Genomic DNA, 27,784 nt, shown 5'->3' with positions numbered 1-27,784 from the left:
GATTTCTGGAAAGAGACATTGCTGTTGGGTTTTTCAAATGTATGTTTTTGGCTGCTTTGAGCACCACAAGCTGAGTGCCATCTAATTCCATTATATTGGAGAGAAGGCAGACATCTCTACGGCTGATATTTCCAATTCGCTGCAACCCACACCAAAACAATCTTGTCTGATAAATAGCACTACAAGTAAGAGGAAAATGTGTTTTTGATTTGGGGTTGAACTGTCCCTTTATTGCTGGCCCTGATGTCGAGGTCTCAATTTTGCTCTTCAACAGACATGAAAACAGCAGCTGTTTCATAACGTGATGAACAAAAGCCCATCATTTTCCCTAAAAGGCATCTGGCTGGATTCATTTCCCTTTACAGGCAGCAGCCATATGTGGCCAGTCGTATGTACGTGCAGATGACTGCCTCCAGTAATAAAGTTATGCCGCTGTGACGTTTTTTAATAGCACACAGCAAATTCAGTTCGCAGAGCCACTGTAGCAGACGGTGGGGGTAGGGGCCGACAGGGGCGTGGATAGCTGGGTGGCAGCCTGTTAGGGAAGCACCGACAGAGCAGTCGTCTGTCAGAGTGACAAGCTGGAGATGCTCTCAGCCGATACATAACAGCGAGTGACCTGTCATCAGAGGCCGTAAAGCACTTGAGATGATATTAAGAGATCAGATAGAGGAAGCTGATGATCAGCTCTGCCTCCCCTGGTGACAACAGTTGTGTCTGGAGCAATTAAGCTCAGTTGCTTGTTATCCATATATGCATGAGGGAGTAGGGAAAACACATTTTATGCTCAAGATCTATGAGAGGTGATATAGAGAGATCAGTCAGTGTGAATATGAATGTCTAGGTTGTAAAATGATAGTGATAAATCAAGCCCGGCAGCAGTAAAGATTAAAATAAATTTCAGTCTCAGTTTGACGGGATGCAAACAAATCTTAGAGTTAATATACAGCATCAGAGTGTTTGTGCTTACTGAGCTGATTTCTTAATGCCCCCCCCTTTCTCCCTCTCTCTGCTTCTTCTTCTCCCTGACACACTTGTATTTTTGCCCTTCCCTCAGGCTCCACATTGTGCAAGGATCTCAGGTTGTATCTGAGCAAGTGTTTCACACCCGGCTCAGTGGACAGCCAACTCCAGCAGGTCATCCGAGAGAACCTCTACCTCCGTGCTGTACCTTGTAAGTCCCATTATGTGCTTCTTCTTCTTCTTCTTCTTCTTCTTCTTCTTCTTCTCTCTCTTCTTTTAACTTCCATACACTGCATCTATCTATATACATTGTCTTTTTATGTCCTTTAAGCCGTCTGCGCAGATCTTTGTCCTGTTGCTGTCATGTGCAGATATATGTATATTTCATGTTTAAGCCTAGTATTAAATAAATTATTACTGTGCTCATGTGAACCCATCCAGGCATATTTCTCTTAAGTTACAGACCTCATTAATTCTTTGATAACACCTCTCATGGTTGCCGCCATGTGAATAACTTGGTGTTAATTGGTGTTTAAAGCCTATAGAACTGTTTTCCACACTTCACTGTGTAACTGTATGCAAGCTGAAACTGAGGTGATTTAATGAAATAATGAGAGGGGAAACAAAACTTGACACATTATCAGTGCCGGGTTATAAGCAAACTGCAGCCTCTGGGGCGAAAAAAAAAAAAAAAAAAAAAAAAAAGAAGACAAGGAGGAACTGCAGTTCCTTCAGTGGCTGGCTCCAAAAGTGAGTCAATCCCCATAGACCTCCATGTTAAATAAATATGTATACAGCCTGGTACAAAAAAAGATTTTGGCTTGTTTCCCTGTTCATGACAACTGTACAGGGTTACATTTTTATACGACCTACTCATTTAAATTAGGGATGTCAACGTTTAACTGTTATTGGTTAACTGCTGAGAATATTTTTGACCCGTTTCGCGTCGGCCTATAGGTTCATTTTGCAACTCCTCAGTTTACTGCACTGTGCACCAACTCAGCTGGATCTAGGAAGACAGAAGACAGACAGCTGGCTGGCTGTGTTAACATGCAACATGCAACACAGGGCCCACAGCCCACCCTCCAGTCTTTACTGGTCGGTTAGAGCTAGCTTGCAGTGCTGGTCTTTCTGTTATTACTCCCAGTTAACGCTGTCCCGACCCAACAGTGCTGCTGTGGAAACATTGTTCCCACCCTTTAGCATTGTTAACTATCATACCACTTTTAGCTCTGTTAGCACCGTTAGCAGTGTCAGCACAGCCAGTGGTGCTGAAATAGTTAACAATGCTTAGGTGGTTTTTGCGGATCAGAATGAAGCCACTTGCTCACTGGAATTAACTGGGAGGGTGCCCGCCATGTTTCTCAGCTGGTGACTGAGCAGCGCCACTAGCTAGCTACCACCTGACCCAACTGATGTGCAGTGAAGAGCAGCAAAGACCTACATTAAGTAACCAATGTTCACTGGAGGGTTGCTCATCTGTAGCTCATCTGGTTCACAAGTTATAGCCAAAATAGTTTTCAGGTGGCGGTCATATTGGATTTTGCTGCCATGGTCATCCTAATGCCAGTCTGCGATACCCCGATATCCAGATGTCTTCTACACATATTAAGCTATATATGTACCAAATGTGGTGCTTTTATCACAAACTAAATGACTGTCTTGATTTTGTCAGCTACGTATGCTAATGCAGTTAGCCAGCTGTCTGTCAGCAAAGCCATCAGGAAATAAAATAACATACATAACATTTATAGGGTGGCACACTGGTATAGTGGTTAACATTGTCGCCTCACATCAAGAGGGTTCCTGATATGAACCCAGGGTGGGGGACCTTCTGTGCGGAGTTTGCATATTCAGTTTTCTCCAGGTATTCTGGCTTCCTCCCATAATCCAAAGACATGCAGGTTAATTGGTGACTCTAAATGGCCTGTTGGTGTGAGTGTGAATGGTTGTTTGTCTCTATGTGTCAGCCCTGCGGTAGTCTGGTGACCTGTCCAGGGTGTACAATGCCTCTCGCCTTGTGTCAGCTGGGATAGGCTCCAGCCCCCCGCAGCTCCTGACAGGATAAGCGGTTACGGAAAATGAATGAATGAATAAATATAACATTAACATCACAAAACATTAAAATTTCACCACCTCTAAATGAATAACACTTTAAAATGCAGTACTAAAGTTCACAGAGTCAATGGAGTGCCGAACCAAAAGGAAAGTAATTCTTCAGGATTACCAGTTACCAGTTAACAGGTGACAGGCTATAGAGAGCAAAACAAACCAAAACTAAAATCCCTAGTTTTAAATATTATTAAAGCTTAAAATTACACATAATTAAGGTTGAGGCTGCTTTAAGTGACAAGCTGTCTGCTGGGCATCACCTGGGGCTCTCAGTCAAATTAACCCTGCAGCTCCTCCCCAGCTCCACCCTGTTGTCCAAATATGGCCACCTTGGGTCCCTTCTGTCTCCAAAAATCCAAAATGGTGACAGCCAAAATACTGAACCCGAGGCTTCAAAACAGGAGAGACTAAAATGATAAGTTTAAGTGAGACAGCAGATGCCACAAGTGCAATCCATTTGGACATTTCCATAGCAACCGTCTGTATTGTCACAACACTGGGTTTATCCTCAGTGGCAGTCTCCCCCTTACAGTCCTCACCCCTGTGCTCCAGGCTATTACTTTGTTTGGCTGGTGGTAAGATGGTATTAAACGTGATGGTAGTTGTATTTGACAGGTTCTTTTTATTAGCGCAGCTTTTGTATCATCCCCTGACAAAGAGCCCTGTAGTCCAAACAAGCAGTTTCATTTTGATGCTTATGAATAAAACCAGGCACAATGGCAGCCAAAGGCAGCTAGTTGTAGTACATCTGTTGCTATCTTAATCCTCTATAATGTGACGTCACCGGACAGGACGAGAGGATCTAGCAGCCGTTGCAGGGTTTTCTGAATATGATCTGTGTGTTTGATGTAATTTTCCGACTTGTGTTGGTCTGTTTGGCTTTTTTTTTTTCCTTCCCCTGTGCAGGTGGTCGTACGGAGAAGACAGACCACCTAGTGTGTGTAATCTTAACCTTGCTGTGGCAGTGTGGAGTCGCTGCTAATCTCTCCTTTAGTCCAGGAAGTAGGTCATGTGGGACAGTCTGCCACCATGCCGCACAGCCCACTCACTGACAGAACAAGGCACAGGTCAAAACTCCCAGGGAAGATAAAACTGTCTTGCTCAGGATACAACATGCATATTCATATTATGGTATAATAGCAGTTTTATTCATATCAAGCTTTGTTATTACTCAGCCCTGCATGCGTGCGTCTACAAGCAGCTGCTCAGGGAGTGAATTGCCCAAATAAACAGGAGTGCTTTTATCCATATCAGAGTATGGATAAAGAGAAGGGGATGGATGAAAGAGGATTTCCATATATAAATTTGGTCAGGGAAGATTGTAGACATTGTGCTAAAGACACTGTTTATTGGCACGAAAGGGCTGGGCAAAATGGAAACTATCAAATATCATATCATTGATAAAATACCTCGATATGGATAATGCAACAACATTGTAGACTATTGGTGCTTTCACTAAATATTCAGACGATGAGATTTTTGATAAAAAATCATCAGTAATTTGGCTGATTTACTAAATTGTTAAAGGAAGTTCAGAAAGTTGCATCTCTTTACTATAAAGCAGCCTTTAAAACAAGGAAAAGACAACACTTCCAATATCTAAATTTAAGACGATACCTAGTCTCATAAAATGATACCAATATATTGTCCAGCCCTGTGGCAAGGTATTGTTATACCCTACATAAAGCTGTCCGGCTGCCAGTGGTGTCAAACTTTGGAAACAACTTCCTTCCTCTTAGTCCTTTTTTTAGTGAGACTGACAACAAGGCAGGCTCAGCTCGCGGGTGTGTAATCCTCTGATCTGCTGGAGATGTCACAGCAAGATGCTGTTGTTCTCATGCCGATACCAACACACGCATGCTTTCCTGATCCCGAGACGGCTCGGAAACCATCACGTCTCATTTTTTCAGGCCACTTATAGATATATAGGAGTGGATCTTTTTTGTCTTTTTGTTGTTTTTAATTGAGGAGGCAGCTGTGCTCGATGTGACAGGAACTTGAAACTGAGGAGTTTTCATCAGCAGCTCATTGTGGCCCCCTTCAGGATCATATGTACGTTCCTCCTTGTTTCAGGAGACTCTTTGCTGCTGTTTGCTGTTTTGTCAGTAATTAAAACTTTGCATTACCTGAGATGAAGATAAATTAGCATGAGAGGCTCATAAAACAAGGCTTTAAATATTTTTTTACTGTAAGGAATCAAAGATAGCATGACGAGGACTCAGTTTTGATTTGTATTTGCTTCATTTAGATGCTATTTCTTCTTCTGAAACGGTGCTATTTAGAGAGTATGTCATTCTCTGAATCCTTTTGATGAGACAATGTTCTCTGATGTTGGAGCTGGTACTGATGCAAGAAATATCATTACAAAGGCTCAGTCAGGAGGGCAGTGCATAAAAATGGAAATGAATGACAGAATTAAGTAAATGCAGGCTACTGTATCAATAATCTAGAGGGGGGGAATTAAATTAAAAGCAAATGTCTATCAGTGCCAAAGTGGAGGAGGGGCTGACTGCAGTCTAATGGCTCTGTGTGCTCGTACTGAGGCAGGATGATAACTGTGCGGCCTTTGGCGAGCAGGTAAATGTGTAGACAAACAGTGATATAGTGTATGTTCAGTCCAGTTGAACAAACCATTTTATATGGCACAGCTTTCTGTTTCATGAGCATCAAAACTACCCTTTTTTGTTTCCTCATGCATATAATTTCTGTGTGCAGGACCTTACATTACCCTCCTGAACTTTCCCATCCATATTTGTATAATCGCTCTAACCATTTGCACATGTGCCCTTGGATGATTCAGAGCCAATGTCATGGTTTCAAGGCTGGCTGTGTCTCTCTGTCTCCTCCATAAAAGACTTTCCTAATTGTCTTCAGAGTGAGTCAGAGATAAGAAACATCATCATTTAGTTATTCTAATATGCTCGCTCCAGTGTTGTCAGGCAGACCGTCTGTGGCCTTTTCAACTGTTGGGATTCTTTGTTAGCTATTTTTGTGCAATGATCGTGACAGACAGCTCTCTCTGGGTGTTGATACAGAGTTCTGTGTAATTACCTCTTCAATCCCTACCTCACCCCTCTCCCGGGGGATCAGTGTGCAGCGCCTACAGGGACAGGCGGGGAAGAAGAAGATGTCAATAATCCATCCTGTCCCCCCGCTGACATGCCATATATATTTCCGAGGAGGGTGCATAGATAATGAATCCCTGCCTTGCACCATATCAGCTGGAGAGAATCTGTGTGTCCTGAGGGGAGGAGAAGAATTACACTCATGTCAGATGTCATCAGGAGATTTGCTATCAGATCTTTAATTAAACGCAGAGACCTCTAATTTCCTTTAGTATCTGCTGGTTTTTGGTGTTGCAAACACAACCCGGGTGCAGTGTGGCGCAAAGCATTATACAGCATCAGCAGGTAGAGCCAGGTCGAACTACAATGATGGCCAATCGCATAAGCATCATTTCATCCCTTTAAAAGCATCAGACAGTTTCTTAATGAGCCGCGAAGTGAGGGTCAAACTTCTCTGGAGAAAACTGTCTCTTCTCTGGGAAGCACAGAGGACAGGGTCTATGAAGTGTGCCAGGCATTTCTTAGAGGTATACTGTGCAGGATTTTCCTTAAAAAAACAATATGTAGACTCACACAAAAATAATCCTTCTCAATCATCAGTTTTGAGCCACTAGAAGAGTGTGGCTGTGTATTTATCTGTGGTGACTCTGCCCTCTGCCTGTATTCTCTTATTTTCTTCTTATTTTGCGCTCTTTTGGGCGTTCCTGGGCACAGAGGGCAAGTGTTATTGGGAGTTTTTAAAAAGGTAGCGACCAGGGGTCTCATTCCTTAACACTGCATACACACAAACAATATCTGAAAGAGGCGTACGCCACTTCCCACACAATAGCTGTGATGTTGGGAGAAACTTTGACCCAAGCTTACGAACATTTTGGAGACAGAGATGGTGAGGTGGAAGCCTGATTGTAGAAACTGACAAATACTTTTTGGTGCACACCATTTTTGGCTTTTGTCCATACGTACATTTTTAGTATGGATCCTGCACATTGTTTTATAAATGAGACTCCAGGTAACAGAGTGTAAGAGGCACGCATCCAAAAGGAAGCTAAAATTGCGGACACAGTGAAAAGTGAGGTGAAATACTGAGTGGACAAAGCTGGGGTTGGCTTTTACTTTTGCTGGCAATAGTGTTTACAACCGTAGCAGACAATTCCAGCATAGTATACCATTAAAGGAACAGTGTGTAAGATTTAGGGGGATTTAGTGGCATCTAGTGGTGAGGACTGCAGCTTGCACCAGCTGAAATGGTTAGAATTCCTTTAATGGTCATTGTTCAGGAGGTTTTTGCCGGCTTAGAGGAGAATTTTGCTGCTCACGATAGTCTTTTCTTTGTCTCATCAGAAAAAAATCTTCTTTTAATTTGGAGATTAATAAAAAGCCTTGTTTCTGCCAAGCAGTAAGGTACGGTACAGTTCAGTTAGGTTCAGTACCCATTTTATCCGTTTCCACTGTGAAAAGTTGTGGATGGTACCAATGGAACCATTCCATAATGTCCCCATTTTTGGTCCCCCCTCTGTTCGGGTAACTAGCACACAGATCTGGTGCTAAAAGGTGCTGTGAACCCTGCAGTTGGTTGATTGGTCAATAGTGGACAGTTTTGCAGCCTATGTAACCACTGTTCATATTGAGAGAGTTAGAGTTCTTTTGCTTTGCTCACGGGCTTCTCAGGGGTTCCTCAGCTCTGAAAACAGATACAATACACAGAGTTGAGACTTGAATTTGATCACCAAGACAAATTTCTGAAATTGTGCAGGCTCATTTAAAGCCAATCAAGTTTTCTTTTGGATCTTACTCTTATCTCCAGAGCTGATTTTCTCAGACAAATACGATTAATCCAGTGAGAGAGGAAAAATAGCATTTTAAGATCTTAAATTAGACTCGGGCTGAGACAAGGGGATGGCTGTATCTCAGGAGCTGAATTTAAGAAGTAAGAGAAAATGGTCAAAATCTAATATTAATGTTATGTTAAGCTCCTATGTCTAGGAGAAATAGGCTGGACAAAAGAAGAGGAATTTTCCTTTCCTCTAGGGTGGAGCTGAATTATCCGCAGCGGTCTCCTCCTCTAAAAAAAAAAAAAAAAAAACCAGACCAGGTGATTTAAACCAATAAAAACACTGAATAAAGCAGTTCCACAATAAAAAAAAAAAACAGTGTTTTTCTGATGCTGTTCGTCATGAAGCGGCTGCAAAAACACATATGTCCCTATCTAGAGCCAGTGTTTGGTTTCTCCATTCTGGGCAACTGTAGAAACATGGTAGTCCAACATGGCGATCTCCATGGACGAGGACCTGCTCCCTATGTAGATATAAACAGTTGATTCTGAGGTAATGAAAACACAACAGTTCTTTTTTTCAGGTGATTATACACTAAAGAAAACATACTTGTTGTATTATATTCCATTCCTGCCAATGTATCCCCCTAAATCCTACACACTGGACCATTAAGCAAAAATGCAAAACCATTCAGTGGTTCCAGCTTCTAGCAAAATTGTGACGGCCATTTTTCACTATTGACCAAATGGCGAATCGATTACTCAAGAAAATAACTGACAGATTTATCGATAATGTTGTTAAATATTTGTTGGTTTCAGCCCCTAACTCTACATGTAGCCATGAAAATTGCCTTTTTCACTGTCTTTTGCGCAAAGAAATAATCAGAGCAGGTAGAGACAGAGGCACAAGAAAAGAAAATAGCATGACAGCTGCTGGCTGTAGCTGCGAGCACAAAATCAGAGGCCTGTGTCTCTTCCTCTGTGGCTGACCAGGACACATACTGTACAGTAAACACACTGTGCTACAGAAAGAAGAGGTCAGATGGAAGTGCCTCATGCTGTGTAATGTTTATGTGCCCAGTCCTTGTGTCTACATGTGTGAGTTGGCTGTGGTGTGTGTGTGTTTGCATGCATGCTCTGTGCAGCCCTGCATGTGTCATTGTGGCTGGGAGTGCAGCTCCCAGGACAGCGGTGCATTAATCATGGGTTTTATAGGGTAGCTGGGTGTGACTCCCTCCTGCCGGCCCTGTGCTTACATCACATGTGGTCCCTCAGGAGAAGGACAGAGATTTTGTCCTCAGTTTGGGCTTGGTGCGATTTTTGTCTCGGGAAAGGAATTACTTGTCTCAAGGTCAGAGCGGGCGCCTCGTAGTTCAATTTGCAAATTAAGATTACTCCACCAGATCTGAGATAATGAGTAATATAAAAATGTGATATATTTCACACCACATGTCTGCACATGTGTGGTAGGAGATCTCGGTGGAACAAAGCAAACAAACACTGAGCCTCTGTAATGATGCTTTTCCTCCTGTGGTTTAGACTCTCTGCTCTCTCGCAGGCCAAGGTCAATGTGAATCAATTCTGATGACAGACCATTGATCATCTGAGTGCTCAATCTTTACAATGGTGATAGAAAGACTTTAAGACTCTCACAGTGCCTCATTAATGTTTAATTCTGTCCTTATTGATCTGTTCATAATAAAGAGGCCCTGGTAAATTTCTACCGTCATCATTGCGCTCTTCAAACTAAAGGGCAAATTTGGGTTTGTGGGTGAATGTTCTGTTGACCTGCGACTGACTTACAAGAGCACAGTGCTGCAATTACAGAGGTCACTTGGTATTTTCATGATCAATCAATATTCTAATTAAATTTGTTAATTCCTTTTAAGATTGTTCATAACTTTAAATACAACCAGAGTAGATCCATGACATTGTTACCTTTCAATAGAATATGTAATTTGTCAAACACTTCTACTTGGACTATTTATAGTTTGCTGAGTTGTTGTTTTGTTTAAACACTAAACTAAGATTCATGACCCCCGATGAGAAGAAAAAGGCTGTGATTAATTGACATGTCATCCACGTGAGAGCTCGCAGTATTTCTATCCTTGTGGCTCTGATGTATGACATAATACTTCCTGTTGTCTCGCTCTTCCAGGTACAACCAGACAGCCCAGAGATGGAGAAATATCAGGGGTAGACTACAATTTTGTCTCCATCGAGGAGTTCTTCTCCTTGGAGGAGTCAGGAGCGCTGCTTGAGAGTGGAAAGTTCAAAGGTGAGGTTGACCCTACTATCAGCACCTCTAAGGCTCAATAATTAACAAAAACAAAAACTGAGATGTTAAAACAACGAGATGTGGTTTTACAGGTATTGGGCTATTGTCTACTTGCACAGTGTGGTGGGACATACGAATGATTACTTCCTGTAAACTCCACAGTAACATTACCTTCACCTCCAACCGTAGCAATCACAGTAATATGTGAAATTACATGGTGGTGGTACGTATTATTTTGAAATTACGTGCTGGCACCAGTGGATCAAGTCAATTAGGATCCATTGTTGTGTGGCCACATGAATTCCCTTGTTCATCGACATCATCCAGTTGCCAATAGTTAATGCTGCAACCCCATAGGTCCCTGGTCAGGGTGATAATGGGTCAACAAACATTAGTCTTTCGCTTTAGAGACCGCTGTTCATGTCCCATGTGGTACTGACAGTCAACGTGGATTTGTTTTAACTTAACATTTATGTCCTAACATATCAGATTATGTGATGTATTTAAGTCACTTTATGGTGTACTTACATCCTGTACATAAGGAGAGTAGTTATTTCAGCCGCAAACAAGTTCTTTCTCTAAACCTAACCAAGTCGTTTTGGTGCCAAACCCAACTGTGTCACCACTACATAATTTCAACACAATGTGTGCTACCACAATGTAGTGCAGTGTTCAGAAGTTGTGTAACCTGAGGATTCGCGATGTCTGGTGGTTGGGTCCCTCTTGTTGAGAGTACACAGCAGGATGGAGACAGATATTAATTTCAGCAGAACTTTACTATTCTCCACACTTCAGCAGCTTCACTACAACATCATTATTTTCTGGTTACACTTCCTTGTTATGGGTCACATGTCTCTTAACTGACCAATGAGAAGCTAGAAGGACTTAAATTGAGGTAATTGTGTGAGAATTACTGAGGCAGATCCAGCAAATTATTTAACTATTTTTAACAATGCTGCTGCAAATATTTTAATATGTAGATATGGAAATAAAAGTAATTGTGAACATAAATGTGTAGTTACATTACTCAAACACATGAATTAACTTCACTTGTAAACCTTACAGCTGTGTTCAATTCACATACTTGTGACACTTTAACTGTTAGCTTTGTACATATTGTTAATATTTACCATTGGTTTTTGTATAGTGGTTTTGATCATTTTGAAAATCACCTGTGTCACAGATAACCGTTAGCAATGTTAGCTAGTCACTCAGTGTAGCACCAACGTTAGCCTGATTTTCAGAGCTAGCTCACCAAAGTGAGGTCGCCATGCCTCTTTTTAAAAAAATAAGAAATAAAAGCTTGGAAGAGCTGCCAAAAAATAAAGTGACTAAACTGTCTTGCCTAAGCGAGCAGTAAAGCTACATCGAGCTGACAGCCCTCTTCATAAACTTGACTGTGCTTTTGTTTATTTTAGTGGCCAGCTCAGTAGAACAACAAATAGTAACATTAACTTACTGTTAACAATGTGTACAAACCGAATTGCAAAAAGTGAAGTAACTAACTTAAGGGTGAAAAAGTGCTGTGTCGGAGGCAAAGGTAACATTTCTATATAGTTGACAGGAAGTTAAACAGATGACACTTTAACAGTTAGTTTTGTGTATTTTGTCAATAGTATTTATTGTTCGTTTTTGTAAATAGTGGTTTGCTCATTTTGCTAAACATCTCACTATGTTAGCTAACGTTAGCCACTCAGTGTAGCACCAACCTTAGCCTGATTTTCAGAGCCACTGACACTTTTCAAAGTTGGCTTTTCACATACCATATTCTTAAAAGTATTTACTGTTTGTTTTATAATGCTTTTGATTATTATAACCTCAGTGTCTTTAATATCCATTAGTGACTTTAGTTACTCAGTGTATCACCCACGTTAGCCTGATTTTCAGAGCTGAGCTAACGCAAGGATGCTTAGAAGTGCTGCCAAAAATTAAAGTGACATGTACACTGTCGTCTTGAGAAAGCTAACAGTAAAACTCAGTAGGACTGACTGGCCTCCTTATAACCTTGACTGTGCTTTTCTTCATTTTAGTGGCTAGCTAAGCTAGCTGACTTGCTAACCTGCTAACAATGTAAAGCTCAAAACTGAAATAACTTGCTTAAGGCTGAAAAAACACTATGATTGCTAAGGTTGTCGGTAAAGGTAACATTACTGTAGAGTTGACAGGAAGTTAAACAGATGATACTTTTCGCAGTTAGCTTTTCACATACCCTATTGTTAATAGTTTTAACTCTTCGTTTTTGTATAGTGTTTATGGTTAATTTGCCAATCACCTCAGTGTCTTTGATAGCTGTTAGCGATGTTAGCTAGTCAGTGTAGCACCAACGTTAGCCTGAATTCAGAGCTTAGCTAATGCTAGATTGCTTGGAAGTGCTGCCAAAAATTGCGAAAGCCCTCCTCCTAAACTTGACTGCCTTTTTTTTTTTATTGTAGTAGCCAGCTAGTTAGCTGACAGGCTAACCTTGCTATTAAAATGTTTGTAGATATTAAATGAAAGGTGATTGCTATTAATACTGTGTACAAAGCTAACTGTAAAAGGTTAAGTAACTAATTTATGGATGAAAAAACACTGTCATTACGTACCAAGGTTGGAGGTGAAAGTAACATTACTGTAGAGTAAACAGACGGGCAGTTTGTAAATACATCTGACTACGTTGTGCAGGTAGAGAATTTCATGGCCAGGTTCAGTGACTTCTTTGAGTCTGGCTGGTTGCCTGGCAACCTCACGTTGATGACAAGAAAGATAAAAGTTGTTAATTAGTGAGCTGTAGAGGTGCTGGTAGGTGTATTTTGTTCCATTTGGACAGAGCCAGGCCAGCTGTTAAAAATAAAGAACATTTATTGGCAGTTTTAGTTGTAATGAATGAGGTTTACACAGTTCATAATAGGGCAGTCTGTTACCATCTCTTTATGCATATTAATGCCATCAGGTGTTACTCAGCTCGTATCTTCCCCCGCAGACTCCTCCTCCTCCACCCCTGTAAGGGTCAGAGTGCTGCCTCTGATTAAAAAGCCTCCATACATTAGCATCCATAATTTATAAGAGTTTAATGGGAGCAATAAATGTCATCCTCACTTGCCTTCCATGTGACATTGACAGACACATTGCTACAGCAGAGCAATCGGGAGCATCAGTAGTGTTGTAGCCTGCAGAAACCGCAGCAAATGGTGACGGCTGGTGACCTTGTTGCGGAGTTCAGTAATCTAATGTTTCCCCTCCACCCATTTGGTTCTCCATGAGCCAAATGGAGGGGTGGAGGTAATTTCATTTCTTCTTTAGCAGCTGGAGCAGATGGCTAGAACTGGCAATGTAGAATATATACAGTAGATGATCTCTGGGGATACATCATGTACATACACACAGGCATGTTGTACGTATGTGCTGTTGGTGTGCATAATGACATGATTCCAACCTGCTACTGGATATCTGAATTTGAAATCTTTTATTTCATATCAGCTGGAGTTCAGTGACATGTTAAAGCAGACTGTGTGCTGTTGTTGACCACCTTTAGATTAATGTCAATACATTTTGTTTACAACACACAATTTTACAGTTTAGTGTGTTTACTGCAACCCCATTTCTCAAGACGCCTTTCTCCTGTCCTTCTCTGTCTCAGGGAATTACTACGGCACACCTCGGCCCGTACACATCAGTGCAGAGAGCCCCCCCATCACATACCAGGAACACCGCAACCTGCTCAGAAACTTCCGCACACGCAGCAAATCGCTCAGCAACCTGGAGAAGGCTGCAGAGGACGGCGAGAACAGCGAGGACGACTCAGGCCTGTCAGGCGAGTACCACTAAACCTGGTCTATGTGACAGCGTGTGGGCAAGGTCATACATGTAAAGTGGAGTTACATAATTTATTGGGGTCCTTTTTTTATACTAATATATATTTTTTTAGATATATCAAATATATCTCTCAACTTACGCCCTGCACGGTAGCTGCAGCTGAATGCTGCATTGTCCCCCTATCTATAGCTCCAGTCTCTGATACCCAAATTAATCAATCATTTGCACGATTAGTATGCTCTAAACTCTCAGTGGGGCTGTGGCCTCATCGATTGCTGGATCACCTCCAAAGAAAGGTCAGGCTGCCTTAGGTCGAGCAGACAAGGAGGTAAGCAGATAGGCAAGTGTGCACACAAGGAGGTGAGTGAAAGTCATGTGATGAGGAAGCAGAAAGTGTTTCAATTTAATCATTAAGCTTAACTAACATGGGAATAGCTAACACGCAGTCGGCATAGATTTTTGTCCTTTAATAAAGGAAGAACATTTTCTGTTTTAGATGTGATGGATGACTCATCGTGCCAGACTTTTTTTGTGTGTTAGGAATCTTCAAAGACTTATTAATCACCAGTGGTGGAAGAAGTATTCATGTATTTAAAGTCAAAGAATTAGATTTTATAGAAACAAAACAAAGTAAAAGTTATCCAAACTAAGATGCCAATTTTTTTGTTGATGATATTCAGATCAACCACGTCACTACTGCAAATTTTTACCATTTTTTAAACCTCTTCTGCACAATCTTTGCTTTGTGTGTTGTTATATACTTTTGTTTTTATCACTTTCCTTGTGCTAATAAACTAAAGTAATTAAAAGTACCAATACAACGGTGTATTAAAAAAACTATTAAGAAAGGTTATAGTGGTGTAGTGGTAGTGGATGAGGTGGGTGTACTACTGGGTAGATGGGTAGGTTACTATACACTCTCAAAAAATGTGTTTGTTACATTAGAGTGTTTTGATCAGTGGACAATTATTTCAATAAGTTGGTCAAAATCAAAAACATTATTTACATTTTGGAAAACAATAACTTAGAATATCTTAAATTAAATAATTAGACCACTAAATATCACCACAACATTTGGATAAATATTAAATTGGTTCAACTTAATTAAGTTTTTTGTAGTCAAAGCAAATCATGTTGGTTATACTAAACTGATTGTTTAGATTATAAAAGTCTTATTGGATTATTATTGGACTCAATAACACCAGAGTTGGAACTACTTAAAAAGATGCAAGCAAATTTCTACCTTAATTTTTTTAAGTTGAACCTGTGGATTCTATTTTTGAGTGTGAGGCTGAAGTGGGTATACTCTCCTATAAACTCCAATGGCTTTTTGGCTGATAGGTAATACTTTAAATCAGCCTGAGATAGAGGTGGGTATACCCTGTATACCTGCACATACACCATCTACTACACCACTGATTATCAGCAAAATGCACTTAACAGTATCAAAGTGAAAGTACTTGCAGAAAAATGTCTCCTATGACTGATAGTTTAGTCCAGGGGTCTGAGGGGTCGTGTTGATGATTAATTTGGCTGGAAAACAAAGTTCTGCTTTAAAAATGTGCGTTCGTTTTGTGGCGTTTCCTCTAATCTTTGCCTTTTTGTGAAATAATAATTCATTTCACTTCTTTGAGCCTTGAACATTTATTATTAGCTGCAACCAGCAGCTCTGTAGCTCAGTCTTTCAGTCGTTTGTTCGGTCCACAAAAATATCTCCACCCTTTGGCAGCCAGTTTTTGCCCTAGGAGGCTGACATTTGGCATGGAGGTTGCAGCTATTGTGAATTCACTCTCTTTTAAATGAAACCAGCTGAGAGGTATAGAGGGGAAAGCTTCCTATGGTGCAACTGCATCTGAAATGTGACATAAGGGCTCAACTAGATAAGGCATTTTAAGAGAGGATCACAAGCCAGAAAGGTTGGGAACCACTGAAATTAATTTTTGATAATATGTGACATTTAATAAGGTTATGATGGAGACAATAACAGTCAAATAAGTGTGGAGGGAAAAAAGTGTAATATTTTATAAAATGACATTGCAGAAAATGGAAAAACTCAAGCAAGGCACCTCAAAATTGTTCTTCCCTTCCTGTTTATCGTGTCATCTATGCAGATAAAATCATGAAAGCAATGTTGGAGAAGTGATGGCAACAGGAAACTAGAGCACACAAGCTGAACAGAAGGCGAGTATGAGATTAGATGGTTAGGGTAAGGAAGTGAGGCAGCGACACAGGGTGGTAGTGGTGGCAGGTAGGGAGGCTGAGTGTTAGGAAAGGTGGAGGCAGGGAGCCAGAACGGTACAGCAGATAAGAGAGAGGAGGGCAGAGTGGGAGGTGAGAAACGCAGGCGGGCAGAGATCCAGATAGTTAGAGACGTGCTCCAAACAGGCAGGTAGGGCAGCAGGCAGCCTGGATTGTTGAGGGGGGTGAATGCAAGATGCATGCAGGATGGAGTTTGAGAGAGCCATCCAACACCCTGACCTCTGCTGAGTCATCTTCTGAAGTGATACCGTGTGGGCGGATGGGTTCGGCAGCGAGTACAGCGGGACTCAGGACGCCCCATGTTATGTCCTACATCTCCCAGATCCATGCTGAAGGACAGCTACAAGGACAGCTAGGCAAAAAAAATATGCTTATTTTTCTGCTGCTGGTCGTGTGGCATGCATGGTCACACGCTCTGCCTCCTTAGAGGCAGGACAAAGCTGGCCGAGATGCTGACCTCAGGTCTTTTTGCCTGACATGGAAGTGGCAGCATCAGGTCGTTACAGATTGCAAAAGAAACTCTTTCACCTCCTGCATGTGTTAAATAATATATCACAGTTTGATTGCGGTTTTAACACTCTGTCTTGTCACTGTAATTACAGGAGGCTCTGCAGGTGTCAGCAGCGTCCCTCCGAGCCATCGCTCTCCTGGGCGGCCCCGGGCATCCAGCAGCGGGGATGGTCGCATCATAGAGAACGGGATCATCGGCAGCAGGAGTGGTGCCAGGTTGAGAGGTGTGATGCCTGATCACTGGGAGCAGGCCTTCAGTGACCCCGGAGAGTCTCAGTACATAGAGTGAGTATCTGCTTGCTCCTCACAAATCTGTAAAGTAATAGTTCACCATTCTGTGCTCATTTACCTTATTTTCTTTCCTGCTGAGAGTTAGACAAGAAGAGCGATACCACTTTTACAGCTCTTCACTGGATATGAAACTGGGGTAGACTGTTAGCTTAGCTTAACATAAAGACTGTAAATGGGGAAACAGCTACCCTGCCTTTTTCTGAAGGTTAAACCTACCAGCCCTTTTATAAAGCTCAGATTTGACATGTTAAATATGTTTGTTTTCCCTGTACATAAAGTTAAGTGCATAAACAAGTTGTGGTTTTGCAGTTACTGTACACTAACTTGTGGTTCCCCTTACCTAGTCTGGCTCACAGGATGTAGACTGGTAAATGTGGTACCATTTTCAAAATCTTGCATAGCCAGAGGTATCTTCACACTTTGTTTTAGCAATGTGCGTGAAACAATGATTACCTTCTAGCTCGCAGCATACATGCTAAAACACCTTTTAGCATTTTATGTGGCATTTTCTTTGGAAGTGATTTAGCCATCTGAATGCCAGGGCTCCAAAACAGGTTCTCTCCTGACACTATTTTGCAAGGACAGCGTTGCTGCATCCTAGACTTAGCATCATCCAAGACAACTGTGATTGTTTTAAGAAATACAGACAACCCTAACTATGTTTGCCCTCAGTCCCTTTCTCCAGTGCTGGCAGCTCTCATGAGATAAGTCTGGCTATGCAAGGCTACCCTTACCTTAACCTGAGCCAAGGGGCATAGCAATACATTGATCGGGACTGATGTATCAATTCAGTTATCAATGATCCGGTGTTATCGATGCAAAGTGAAATATAGATACATATTGTCATGTTTAAGATACACCTTTTTGTTTAAATTTCCCATGGCATGTCTTTGTCACCGTTTCCTTCCAAGTGCACGTCCTCCCTAAACATTCGAACAACGGCCTCACACCAAGCAAAATCAAACCCAAATCATCATCAATTTAAAATCATATCATGGCAGACTTTGTGATATCAGCAAATATTAGATCATTGTTCAAAGAATAAATATAATATTGTATCATAATAAGACTTGACATGATTTACTCCTTGAGTTCAAATGTATCCCAAACCTCAACAAGCTGCTTTCTTCGACGTTAAAGTTCATTCCTGTCTTACCCTAATGACAACCAGTCAACTCTATGATGCCTAACCATAACCTAACCTATGATCTAACCTCAGCGACAGAGGTCAGCAGTACAAGAAGCACTATTCTAAGGGAAAACAAACTTCGGCACAAGACCATAACTCCCCTAGGTTATTGTATTTGCCCTTCAGTTTTTGTGTGGATTAAAATAAGATTAAGAATTATAGCACGTTTTTTTTTTACAGAGCTTTAGAGGTGCTGATTGGAAGTGTTCATGTTTACATAAGCTAAAGCTAATTGTCTGCTGGCTCCAACTTTATATTTAATGCACAGACCTTAGAGTGGTGTAGATGTTCTCATCTAACATTCAGCAAGAAAGTGAATATGCATGCTTCCAAAAATGTCAAACTATTTCTGTAGGTTATAGTTCATTAACATGTTCTGAGTACAGCAAAAAAGCTGCTATGCAAAGCAAATCTATGGCAGCCGTCTCTGTTAGTAGTGTATTAAATTCAAATGCTGTGGTATTATATTCAATACTATTGTGTTTCTAAAGAGGGAATCTTTTTTTTTTTGCTTTGTCTCTCACAGCCGCACCCCAAAGAGGACAAACTGGCAGAGTCCTCGAGTCTCAAGCAGGGAGACCGTCTACAAAAATGAATGTGAGCCTCTTTGTTTCTCTCTGGATGTAATTACTGCAACAATCGCGACACATTGAACTGTTGAACAGCCTAAATGAAACCACATAATTTTGTCAAGAACGGAAGTAACAGACAGAGCCAGCCTGTTCGAGTCAAATGAGATGGAATGAGCTTTTTAGCTGAACGGAGACGTGTAAGTGATTAAGGCCTAAAGCTCGGAGCTGCTGGCAGAGAGCCAGACTCGCTGCTGCTGAGGCTGGCAGGGGTCGACACGTGGATGGCATGTGACTGGCAACTTAATTTCATAATTTGGGTCACATGACTCGCTGTTATGAAAAAAGAAAAAAAAAAGGACGTAATCTACTTTTTGATGTCTGTCTGACACGGCTGATTGCAAAACTGTAAGGGAGCCATCTGTGACAGTGCTGAGTCCCAGTGACGTGCAGTACACTTCTCTCACCAGCAGAAGGTGATATAATCTCCATTATGGCCACAATTACCTGCATGTGAAAGGATTACTGTAAAATCTGGTACAAATGGATTCCAAACCGACACTGTCGTAATGTGCTGGGGTGGATAAATGCTTCATTCATGCAACTTGTGATGATCGCTGCTCCACTTTACAAACATGGAGCTAAAATAAGAAGCAAGCATGGGAGTAAAAATAAAATATGTAATTTTTCCTGGATTTGGTGACGCAAAGTCAGAATAAACAGTAAATAAGAAGCAGATTGCAGTGCAAAGCCAGGTCAGTCTCATGGATTATGTGTCTGAATTCAAGGAGGTAATGGATTCTGCTCTTAATGTAGTATTTCCAGCAACACTTTGTATGTGTCCATGTCTATTTATTTATAAGTATTTCTTGTTAAAAGCCATCTGCCGATTGGTTTGCAGTGCTCTTTTCCACTCACTCCTAAAACCCGTCACTTTGAGCCATTTAGTTGTGTAAACAATCATTTTCTTTCTTGACCCATTTTCTTCCTCTGATATTACTATGGTGGCATTTTTTTTAATCCTTGCTGCCTTGACAGCGTTTCAGATTTGTCCTTGGAGGTCAGCATCACTAATATCTCACCCTCTCTCTGTCACTGTATTTTTTCGTTGTTGACCAGGGTTCACGGACCAGCCTGTGGAGCTAAGGGGTTTCCCTGTCCACACACATTTGACCAAGGGCTCCAGAGGGTTTGGTTTCAATATTGTCGGGGGCAGCAGGCCAAGAGAGTTCCTCCAGGTCTACAGTGTGACTTCAAGTGGACCCTCAGCACTCAAGACAGGTAGAAAATAAAACAAAGCAAGCTAGTTGATATGTAAAAAAGATGTGTGAGATGACGCCAACTGAGGAGAGGAGGGGACACATTCTCACAAACAATAATATATCATTAGTGATAGTACAAGACATAACTGCAGGCTGCAGAGGTGGAACCAGGGTTCTTTATTGAAGAAAAGCCACTAACAAAGTTCCACTAATTCAGCAATAACACATTTAATTTCCTGTAGATTCTTCCTGTAGTCGCCCGTTATTTTGTTATGTATAAACTTTTATTGTGAAGCACCAAAATAAGGTAATGTTCGCACAACTTGGGAACATGAAACAGTAAAATAAAGCAGATATCTAAAATAAAAACAGGATGCAGGAGAGAAACTGAACTCCAAAACACAGAGATTCAGTTAGAAGCTACAAAAGTACTGAGAGCTGAGCACACAGAGACTTTAAAAACACCTTTCTCTCTGGTCTCCTGCAGACAGAGATGAGTAAAGTCTTGCAACTAACACACTGGTTTGAGTTTGAGGGTGGGCGGCCCAGCTTTTGGACCTTCTCCAGAGAAGGTTTTGTGTGGCACAGTGTGTCTGAACTGAGGATGAAAACACAAATTGGCACAGCATGGCTTTACTCGGCACGACTAAGAGAGACAGTGGAGAAAGGGTACATGTCATTGTTTTGCAAGTTACAAGTAAGTCTCAAGTCCCAAGTCAAACTTCAAGTCCTAAACTTTTGAGTTTCGTGTCCTGAACAAGTCATAAGTTGCTCTTGGCAAAATTAAATTTACAAAAATCATGAATGCTTTCAAATATTTACATTTTGTTGTTAATAAGTTAACTCAGCTGTTAAGCTAATATTAGTGAGGCATTAGCTCGCTAACAATGCTAATATTAGCCTCAACTTACTGTCCTTTGTGCAACTTCAAATGCTGGATGAAGTCGGTTGCTGCTGCTTGGTCTATAATTAATTTCTGACCTGCATGTTTTGCATTCTGCAATTCAGTTTTTGTTGACCACCATGCAGTTTTTGTACCTGAATGTATTTATCTTTGGTGTCATTTTTTGTGGCAAGTGGCACTCAGTAATGTACCATTAGTTCTTCATGGTTCTCTCCTGCAGCTTGATTGGATACTGTTGAGTTGGTTCAAACGAAGTGGAACAGGGGAATTAAGTGTTGATGTGCTGGGAATGAATGGCATTAATGAGAGTTGATTAAGGAAATTAATTAATTAGGGGCACTTTTTAAATATCATACTTTTCAATCTGTGGTCTTGGGGGAAGGAGTCATGTTCAAGTCATGAGTCATTGGTGTTGTAGTCCAAGTTGAGTTGCAGGTCTTATGTGATTTTGTCAAGTTGGGTAGAAAGTCATCATATTTGTGATTAGACTGTGACTCAAGTGCACGTCAAGTGACCTGAGTCCACACTGGCAGCCTGAGAGCTGTAACTATGGTTTACTGAAATCAAACACAAAATATTTTAATAAACGGTGTGTTTCAGCCGCCTGTCTCTCCAGTTCTCCGTCTCCGCTCTTTGGGATTATACCTCTGGAATTTTCCGATCTCCCGCAGCAAGTGTATATCACAATCAGGCCTTAATCCTCAGGGTCAGCGCACCATAATCAAGCTATCATAACACACACATATGCAACGGTGCGCATCCACTTTACACACACACACACACACTCGCACACGAATGCCCATACAGGCAGATATTACCGCTCTAGGAAGCCACGGCACAAGCTGTCTCAGCAGGGGCTGATCTAGTTCATATCTGTTAATAGGTTTAGAGGGATTAGTTGGTTGGATTAGTCCACACCCACACAAAACACACAGACTCTGTTTCATTTGCAAACTACACTTAACTGCACAATTAAACATGTGAAAATGGTTGAAAGTTGAAGCAGTGATGTATGAAAACTGATTATCAAAGGTGCAAAAGTGTGTAATTTTCCTGCAGTTGATTAAAAATGCTGTGTATTATAATGACACCTCTGTGTGCTTTCCTTTGTGCTTTATTAGCGGACATCCTGGTGTTCATCAATGACGTTTGTGTGTTGGGAGTGTCTCACAAAGAGGTGGTAGAGATGCTGAAGTCGGTGCCTGTGGGCCACAGTGTGGATGTAGAGGTCAGAAGAGGGTACCCAATGCTCTACAACCCTGACGGTTGTCCCAAACAGCCCCCGCCAAGACTACTGGACAGCGGGGAGCCCATCGTACCACCCACCACCACCCAGCCTCAGCCTCTTCACCAACTACCTCGCCTCCCAACACCCACCCCCCACACCCAGCACCTTAACTATAACGGGGTCCACAGTGACGGGAGCTACATGGAGCCAGGGGTGACTCTGGATGCTAATGGGAACGCCATGGCTTTTGCCACCAGACAGCCGGTCTCGTACAGGCGCTCCAGTATGAGCAACGCTGCCTCTTCCCCTCCTGTGCGTCCCCCACGTTCCCTGAGAAGTTTAGCACGGCTGCAGTCGTTTGACCCAACGCTCGCTAGCCAGAGTGACAGTGAAGTGGTTTCTGCCATTGGTTCACACAGGTAACACCTACATGAGTGACACAAAGGAGGTTCCTTCAAAGAGTTTACTGATAAGGTGCATTCATTTGAAGAAGGGCTGGGTGATATGGAGACGATCAAAAGTCATGATATTTTTGATATTGTAAAGTTGACTATTGGTGCTTTCACAAAATATTTACACAGTGAGATCTGAACAGCTGTCTGGTACGTTCAGAAAGTGACATCACTTTACAGTAATGCAGCCTTTAAAACAAAGAAAAGACAACACTTAACATATTACAATAACCAGAATCTGACAATATCTGGTCTCATATCAAGATATCGCTATGATATTAATATATTTCCCAGCCGTAATTTAGCCTCTAACTTAGGGTTTTACCAGTTATGTACTATTCAGAAAATCAGGGAAAAAATGCATCTTGTTTTGCACAGGCTGCAGTGACAGGTAAGAAATATAAGGTACAGGTAGTTTATTAGTTAGTACACGGGTTCCTAAACATTTCCATGCTAAGGTCCCCCCTTTTTGCAAAATGTCTTTGACGCCAAGATGCCATTGACAATACTACGACAAATAAAAACACAACTTGTATTCCCTTACTTTTATTAATACATAGTTAACAGCTAGATGCTTGCTTGCAAGCTAGCTAGCTAAATGATGATGTTTCGACTGGCACGTTATTAGAAAGATGTGTATGGCAAATAAGATTTTAAAGGTCCAGTGTGTAGGATTTAAGGGAATGTATTGGCTGAAGTGGAATATAATATAATAAGAATGTTTTCTTTAGTGTATAATCACCTTAAAATGAGAATCGCTATGTTTTTGTAACCTTAGAATGAGCTGTTTATATCTACAGAGGGAGCGGGTCTTCATTTATGTAGATTGTCATGTTGCACCGTCATGTTTCTACAGCAGCCCAGTACAGACAGACCAAATGCTGGCTCTAGATAGTTAGATATAGATACATTTTCGCCTTGGCAAACAAAGTTTTGTGTTTGTTCATGCAGGACACGGAAGTACACCACAGCTGTAACCGGCTGACAGTCAGCTGATTGGATCATTGCATCTCATCAGTCACACACCAATCACAGCCCATTCTCACAACAAGGTGGCCCATTTAAATATGGCCTCCTACTCACTGATCCCTGCTACATCAGTGCTGCCACACACCGCTGCCGCTACTGGCAAAGCTTTGCCTCCTCCGCCTTCCTAGTTCAGATTCCTAACACGTCTTAAAGGTTAATGGGGTATTTTATGTCTTGCTTTGGGCCCACTCATGTGCACCCAGGGGGGGGTTTTCTACATTGTGCTCCCTGTTTTGGTTTAGCATGCCGCTCGTCTGATCCAGGGAGCATCTTAAGAGTGGAGCCATCAGCGCCAAGCATAACTGTATTTACATTTGTTACAATAAATGGTGAAATCTGTGACGAAAGTGTTCCTGACTGAACTGAAGGTAGCAGCCCCTCCGCAAGGGACCTTTAATTTTTTATATATTATTATAAATTATATTTTATACACATTATTTTATTTTATTTTATTTTATTTTATTCATTTATTTATTTTTATTTATTCATTTATTTATTTTTATGTTGCCGAACCCCCCCTAGTTAGTGTTATGGGATTAAAAAAAAAAAAAAAAAAAAAAAAAATTGATTCAGCAACTATTTACATAATTAATTAACTGTTTTTGAGCAAAAAAAATATCCAACTTTTAGATGATTCCAGCTTCTCAAATGTGAGGATGTGGTGCTTAGTCAATAACATATCTTTTAACATTCTATAGATGATCTTATTAATTGAGAAACTAATTGGCCGATTAATTGATAATGAAATAAATGTTAGTTTTAACTCTAAACATTTCAGTACCAAAATATGTGTCCAAGCAAAGAGTACTGTATTTATTATTGACTTTGACTGTTCCCATTCTTTTTCATCAGAGCATCAATGATCCGTAACCACAACAACAACTCCCTCTCAACGCCCCCTCATCCTTATCGTTACGGCACATCCAAGTCATCTGAGAGTGACCTGTCCACCTGCACGCTGTCGGGCTCCCGGCTGCCTCTGCCTCAGTCGCCTCGAAGGCCCTCGTCCTCCCCCGGCGGCCCCCGCAGCGCCCACTCCCGCCTCTTCAGACCGCAGACCTCACTCCTCAGACCTCCTCCCACCCCTGACAGCCCCCACCACCGTGGCTTCAACGGTTTCCATGGCAACACCAGCCCCACTGCCAGTCCCACCAGTGTGTCCTCTCCCGGGGCGATGAGTGTGGGCAGTGGCGGTTTCAGCGGAGGGGAGCTGGTGCCAGTGGCCTTGGCTCAGACCGATGGAGACAGAGGACTTGGCTTCAGCGTGATGGCTGGCGGTCCAGGAGGCAGGATGACTATAGTGAAGAGAGTCTGGGACAGGAAGCAGTGCAACTCCCTGCAGCCAGGGGATGCTATTGTCAAAATCAACGGAGCAGATGTCCAGAGTCTTAGTATTGCACAGGTAATAATGTGGGATAAAAAGGGAAGAAAGTAAGGTGGATTAAACACAGCTTTTAGTGATTTCTGACCTTTTTTGATTAACACAAAGCAATTTCTGTTTTCTGTCTCTTCCGCCACAGGGTGCATGAGTTGTAATCACTTCAATCAAACCATAATTTGCCTTTGTAATTATTTTTGGTGGCCTGGAGAGATCGAACTATGCAGTATTTCACCAAAAAAGAGAGAAAAGCCTGAAAAATAATCAGAATTTTGAGTAAAACAATTTATTTTTTCTTATTTTCTTCCAAAGAATTCACCTCGTTTCACCCGAGTTTACAACCACTGGTTAAAAATATGCCAATAAATCAAATTTAGGGATGAACACGAGCCTAAAATGTGTAAAATATACCCCCCCAAATTTTCCAAATTAGTCACAATATACGTTTATGTATGTTTACAGGTACAAACAGTCCTCCAGGAACACACCAGGCAGGCAGAAGTCATCTTGTTGGTTTACAGAGGAGGTAAATGATTCACATTCGTTGTGGAGTCAGTGATTTCAGTAACTGACAAACAAGTATTTACTCACAGTTGTTTTCTCTTTCATTATCAGGCATCTATCATTCAACCGTCTCCCCAGGCTCCATACGAAGACTCCCTCCGCCTCTCCTCCACCCCCCTCCTCCACCTGTTGGTTCAGACAACTCCTCTATGCTCCCAGAGACACTGCCTATGCCTCGTACCTCCATCAGCACCCCTCCCTCCCCAGCCCCAGTGCGCTCTTCCCTGATCCAGAGCACCAGTTTCTTGGAGTCCATTCCAGTGACACTGACCATGGAACCTAAAGACTGGATCAACACGGGCCTGGAGGATGAGGCGGGCGGCGTCGCAATGCCGGACTCAGGTCTGGAGAGGCAGGGTGGGGAACGAACTCGGCCGCTCAGAGGGTTTGATGTGGAGCTGAAGAGGAAGCCAGGAGAGGGCTTTGGGTTCGTCATCGCCTCTCAGGATGTGGAGAACGGCAAAGGTGAGAGCCAGCTACATAGTGACAAATCATATTGTGTAATTTATGAATCAAGTTAAAGGCATTAAATATAGTACGTGTTTTGATTTTTAAAACTGTATCTTGATGTGCAGCAGAAGTGGACGGGCATTACGCAGCATTAGTTGAACTTTTCTGGCCCAGTAAAACCATTTGGTTACCTGCCCAGGGAAACAGGGTTTATTTGGATGCCCTTGTGGACAGATGCACCATTAGGTAATTACAGATTAAACAGTGGTCAACATGGCTACATGCCACCGGATGAGTCATGATGCTTCATCAACCCTTCCCTTATAAAGTGTTTTATTTTCCAGGAGTGGTTTTATTTGCATTGTAGAGGGAATTAAGATTTGGCATCCACCATTGTCACTGACTGGTTAATTTATCACAGAGTTCACTTTTGGCGAGCGGCAAACTTAATTACTCAAGTGTGTATTTTCTGTTTATATTCATGAAAAGCTCAACACCAAAACACTATTCACAAGATGTATGGGAATTGTAGTTTTACAGGAGGTTGTGTGCTGCACAGTCACTGAAGTTTAAGCTTGGTGCTTGGCACCTTCACGGGTGTAGACAAGACTCCAGGAAGTCACTGCTCTCAAGACAATAACCTGGCACATAAAACTACACTGTGTCATCACAGCACTTCAGTTTTTGTATTGATTAAAGTCACTGTATACAACATTCAGTGCAATGACATAGCAGCAAACAACTCTTCACCACTATGTTAGTGCATGTGAATCCCATCGGCTAGCTCAGAGGGAGGCAACCTGCAGCTCCAAAGCTGCATGCAGCTCTTTAACCCCTCTCCAGTGGTTCCTTACGGCATTAACAAATCATTATACGGATATTAGTAACAGTTATTTTTTTAACATTTTAATTTTCATTCACGAATGAGGGTAGAATGGAGCGTGAGATGGATCGGCGGTTATTGGGTGCAGCATCTGCAGTGATGTAGGCGCTGCTTCGGACCGTTGTGGTGAAAATAGAGCTGTGCCTGAAGGCAAAGCTTTTGATTTACTGGTCCATCTACGTCCCGACCCTCACCTATGGTCATGAACTTTGCGTAGTGACCAAAAGAATGAGATTGTGGATACAAGCGACTGAAATGAGTTTCCTCCGTGGGGTGTCTGGGCTCAGCCTTAGAGATAGAGTAAGGAGCTCGGAGTAGAGCCACTGATCTTTGTATTGAAAGGGGTCAGTTGAGGTGGTTCGACCATCTGATCAGGATCCTCCTGGGTGCCTCCTGTTAGAGGTGTTCCGGGCACGTCCCACTAGTACGAGGCCCCAGGGCAGACCCAGAGCACACTGGGGGGATTACATATCTCATCTGGCCTCGGAACGCCTTGAGGTTCCCAAAGGAGGAGCTGGAAGGCGTTGCTGGGGAGAAGAATGTTTGGGGTGCTTTGCCTGGCCTGCTGCCCTGGGACCAGGCCCCGGATTAGCGGATGAAAATGGATGAATGAAATTTTCATTCATTGTTGTTGTAGGCCCAAAGTGATTCTTACATTCTCCACTTGTCAAAATGTGCAACTATACACCAAATAATTTTTATTTAACATCTCATCAAATAAGATGTCCAATATCTACAACCTGGCACCTTTTCCTCTAAATTTTGCTAAACCTCAATAGCAGTAGCTATTCCTGAGTCTTCCCCGCTGGGTTAGCTACAGATTACAAATACAGAA

General features: G+C 41.9%; 1 protein-coding gene across 1 annotated transcript in view; it reads left to right on the top strand.

Annotated features, from left to right (window-relative positions):
- Window positions 1-27,784, top strand: part of LOC125892109 (membrane-associated guanylate kinase, WW and PDZ domain-containing protein 2) — a 57,271-nt gene that overhangs the window by 17,768 nt on the left and 11,719 nt on the right. Inside the window, exons 3-12 of the mRNA XM_049581864.1 lie at window positions 1,058-1,174; window positions 10,070-10,189; window positions 13,806-13,979; window positions 16,843-17,035; window positions 18,757-18,827; window positions 19,919-20,080; window positions 22,087-22,612; window positions 24,527-25,076; window positions 25,515-25,578; window positions 25,668-26,081. Of these exons, the coding sequence (XP_049437821.1) occupies window positions 1,058-1,174; window positions 10,070-10,189; window positions 13,806-13,979; window positions 16,843-17,035; window positions 18,757-18,827; window positions 19,919-20,080; window positions 22,087-22,612; window positions 24,527-25,076; window positions 25,515-25,578; window positions 25,668-26,081 (2,391 nt within the window). The remainder of the gene's footprint in view (window positions 1-1,057; window positions 1,175-10,069; window positions 10,190-13,805; window positions 13,980-16,842; window positions 17,036-18,756; window positions 18,828-19,918; window positions 20,081-22,086; window positions 22,613-24,526; window positions 25,077-25,514; window positions 25,579-25,667; window positions 26,082-27,784) is intronic.

This window comes from Epinephelus fuscoguttatus, linkage group LG7 (assembly GCF_011397635.1).
Source record: "Epinephelus fuscoguttatus linkage group LG7, E.fuscoguttatus.final_Chr_v1".
NCBI classification, from domain to species: Eukaryota; Metazoa; Chordata; class Actinopteri; order Perciformes; family Serranidae; genus Epinephelus; species Epinephelus fuscoguttatus.
Note: the sequence above shows the minus strand (reverse complement) of the source record. Positions and strands in the feature narration are given on the sequence as shown.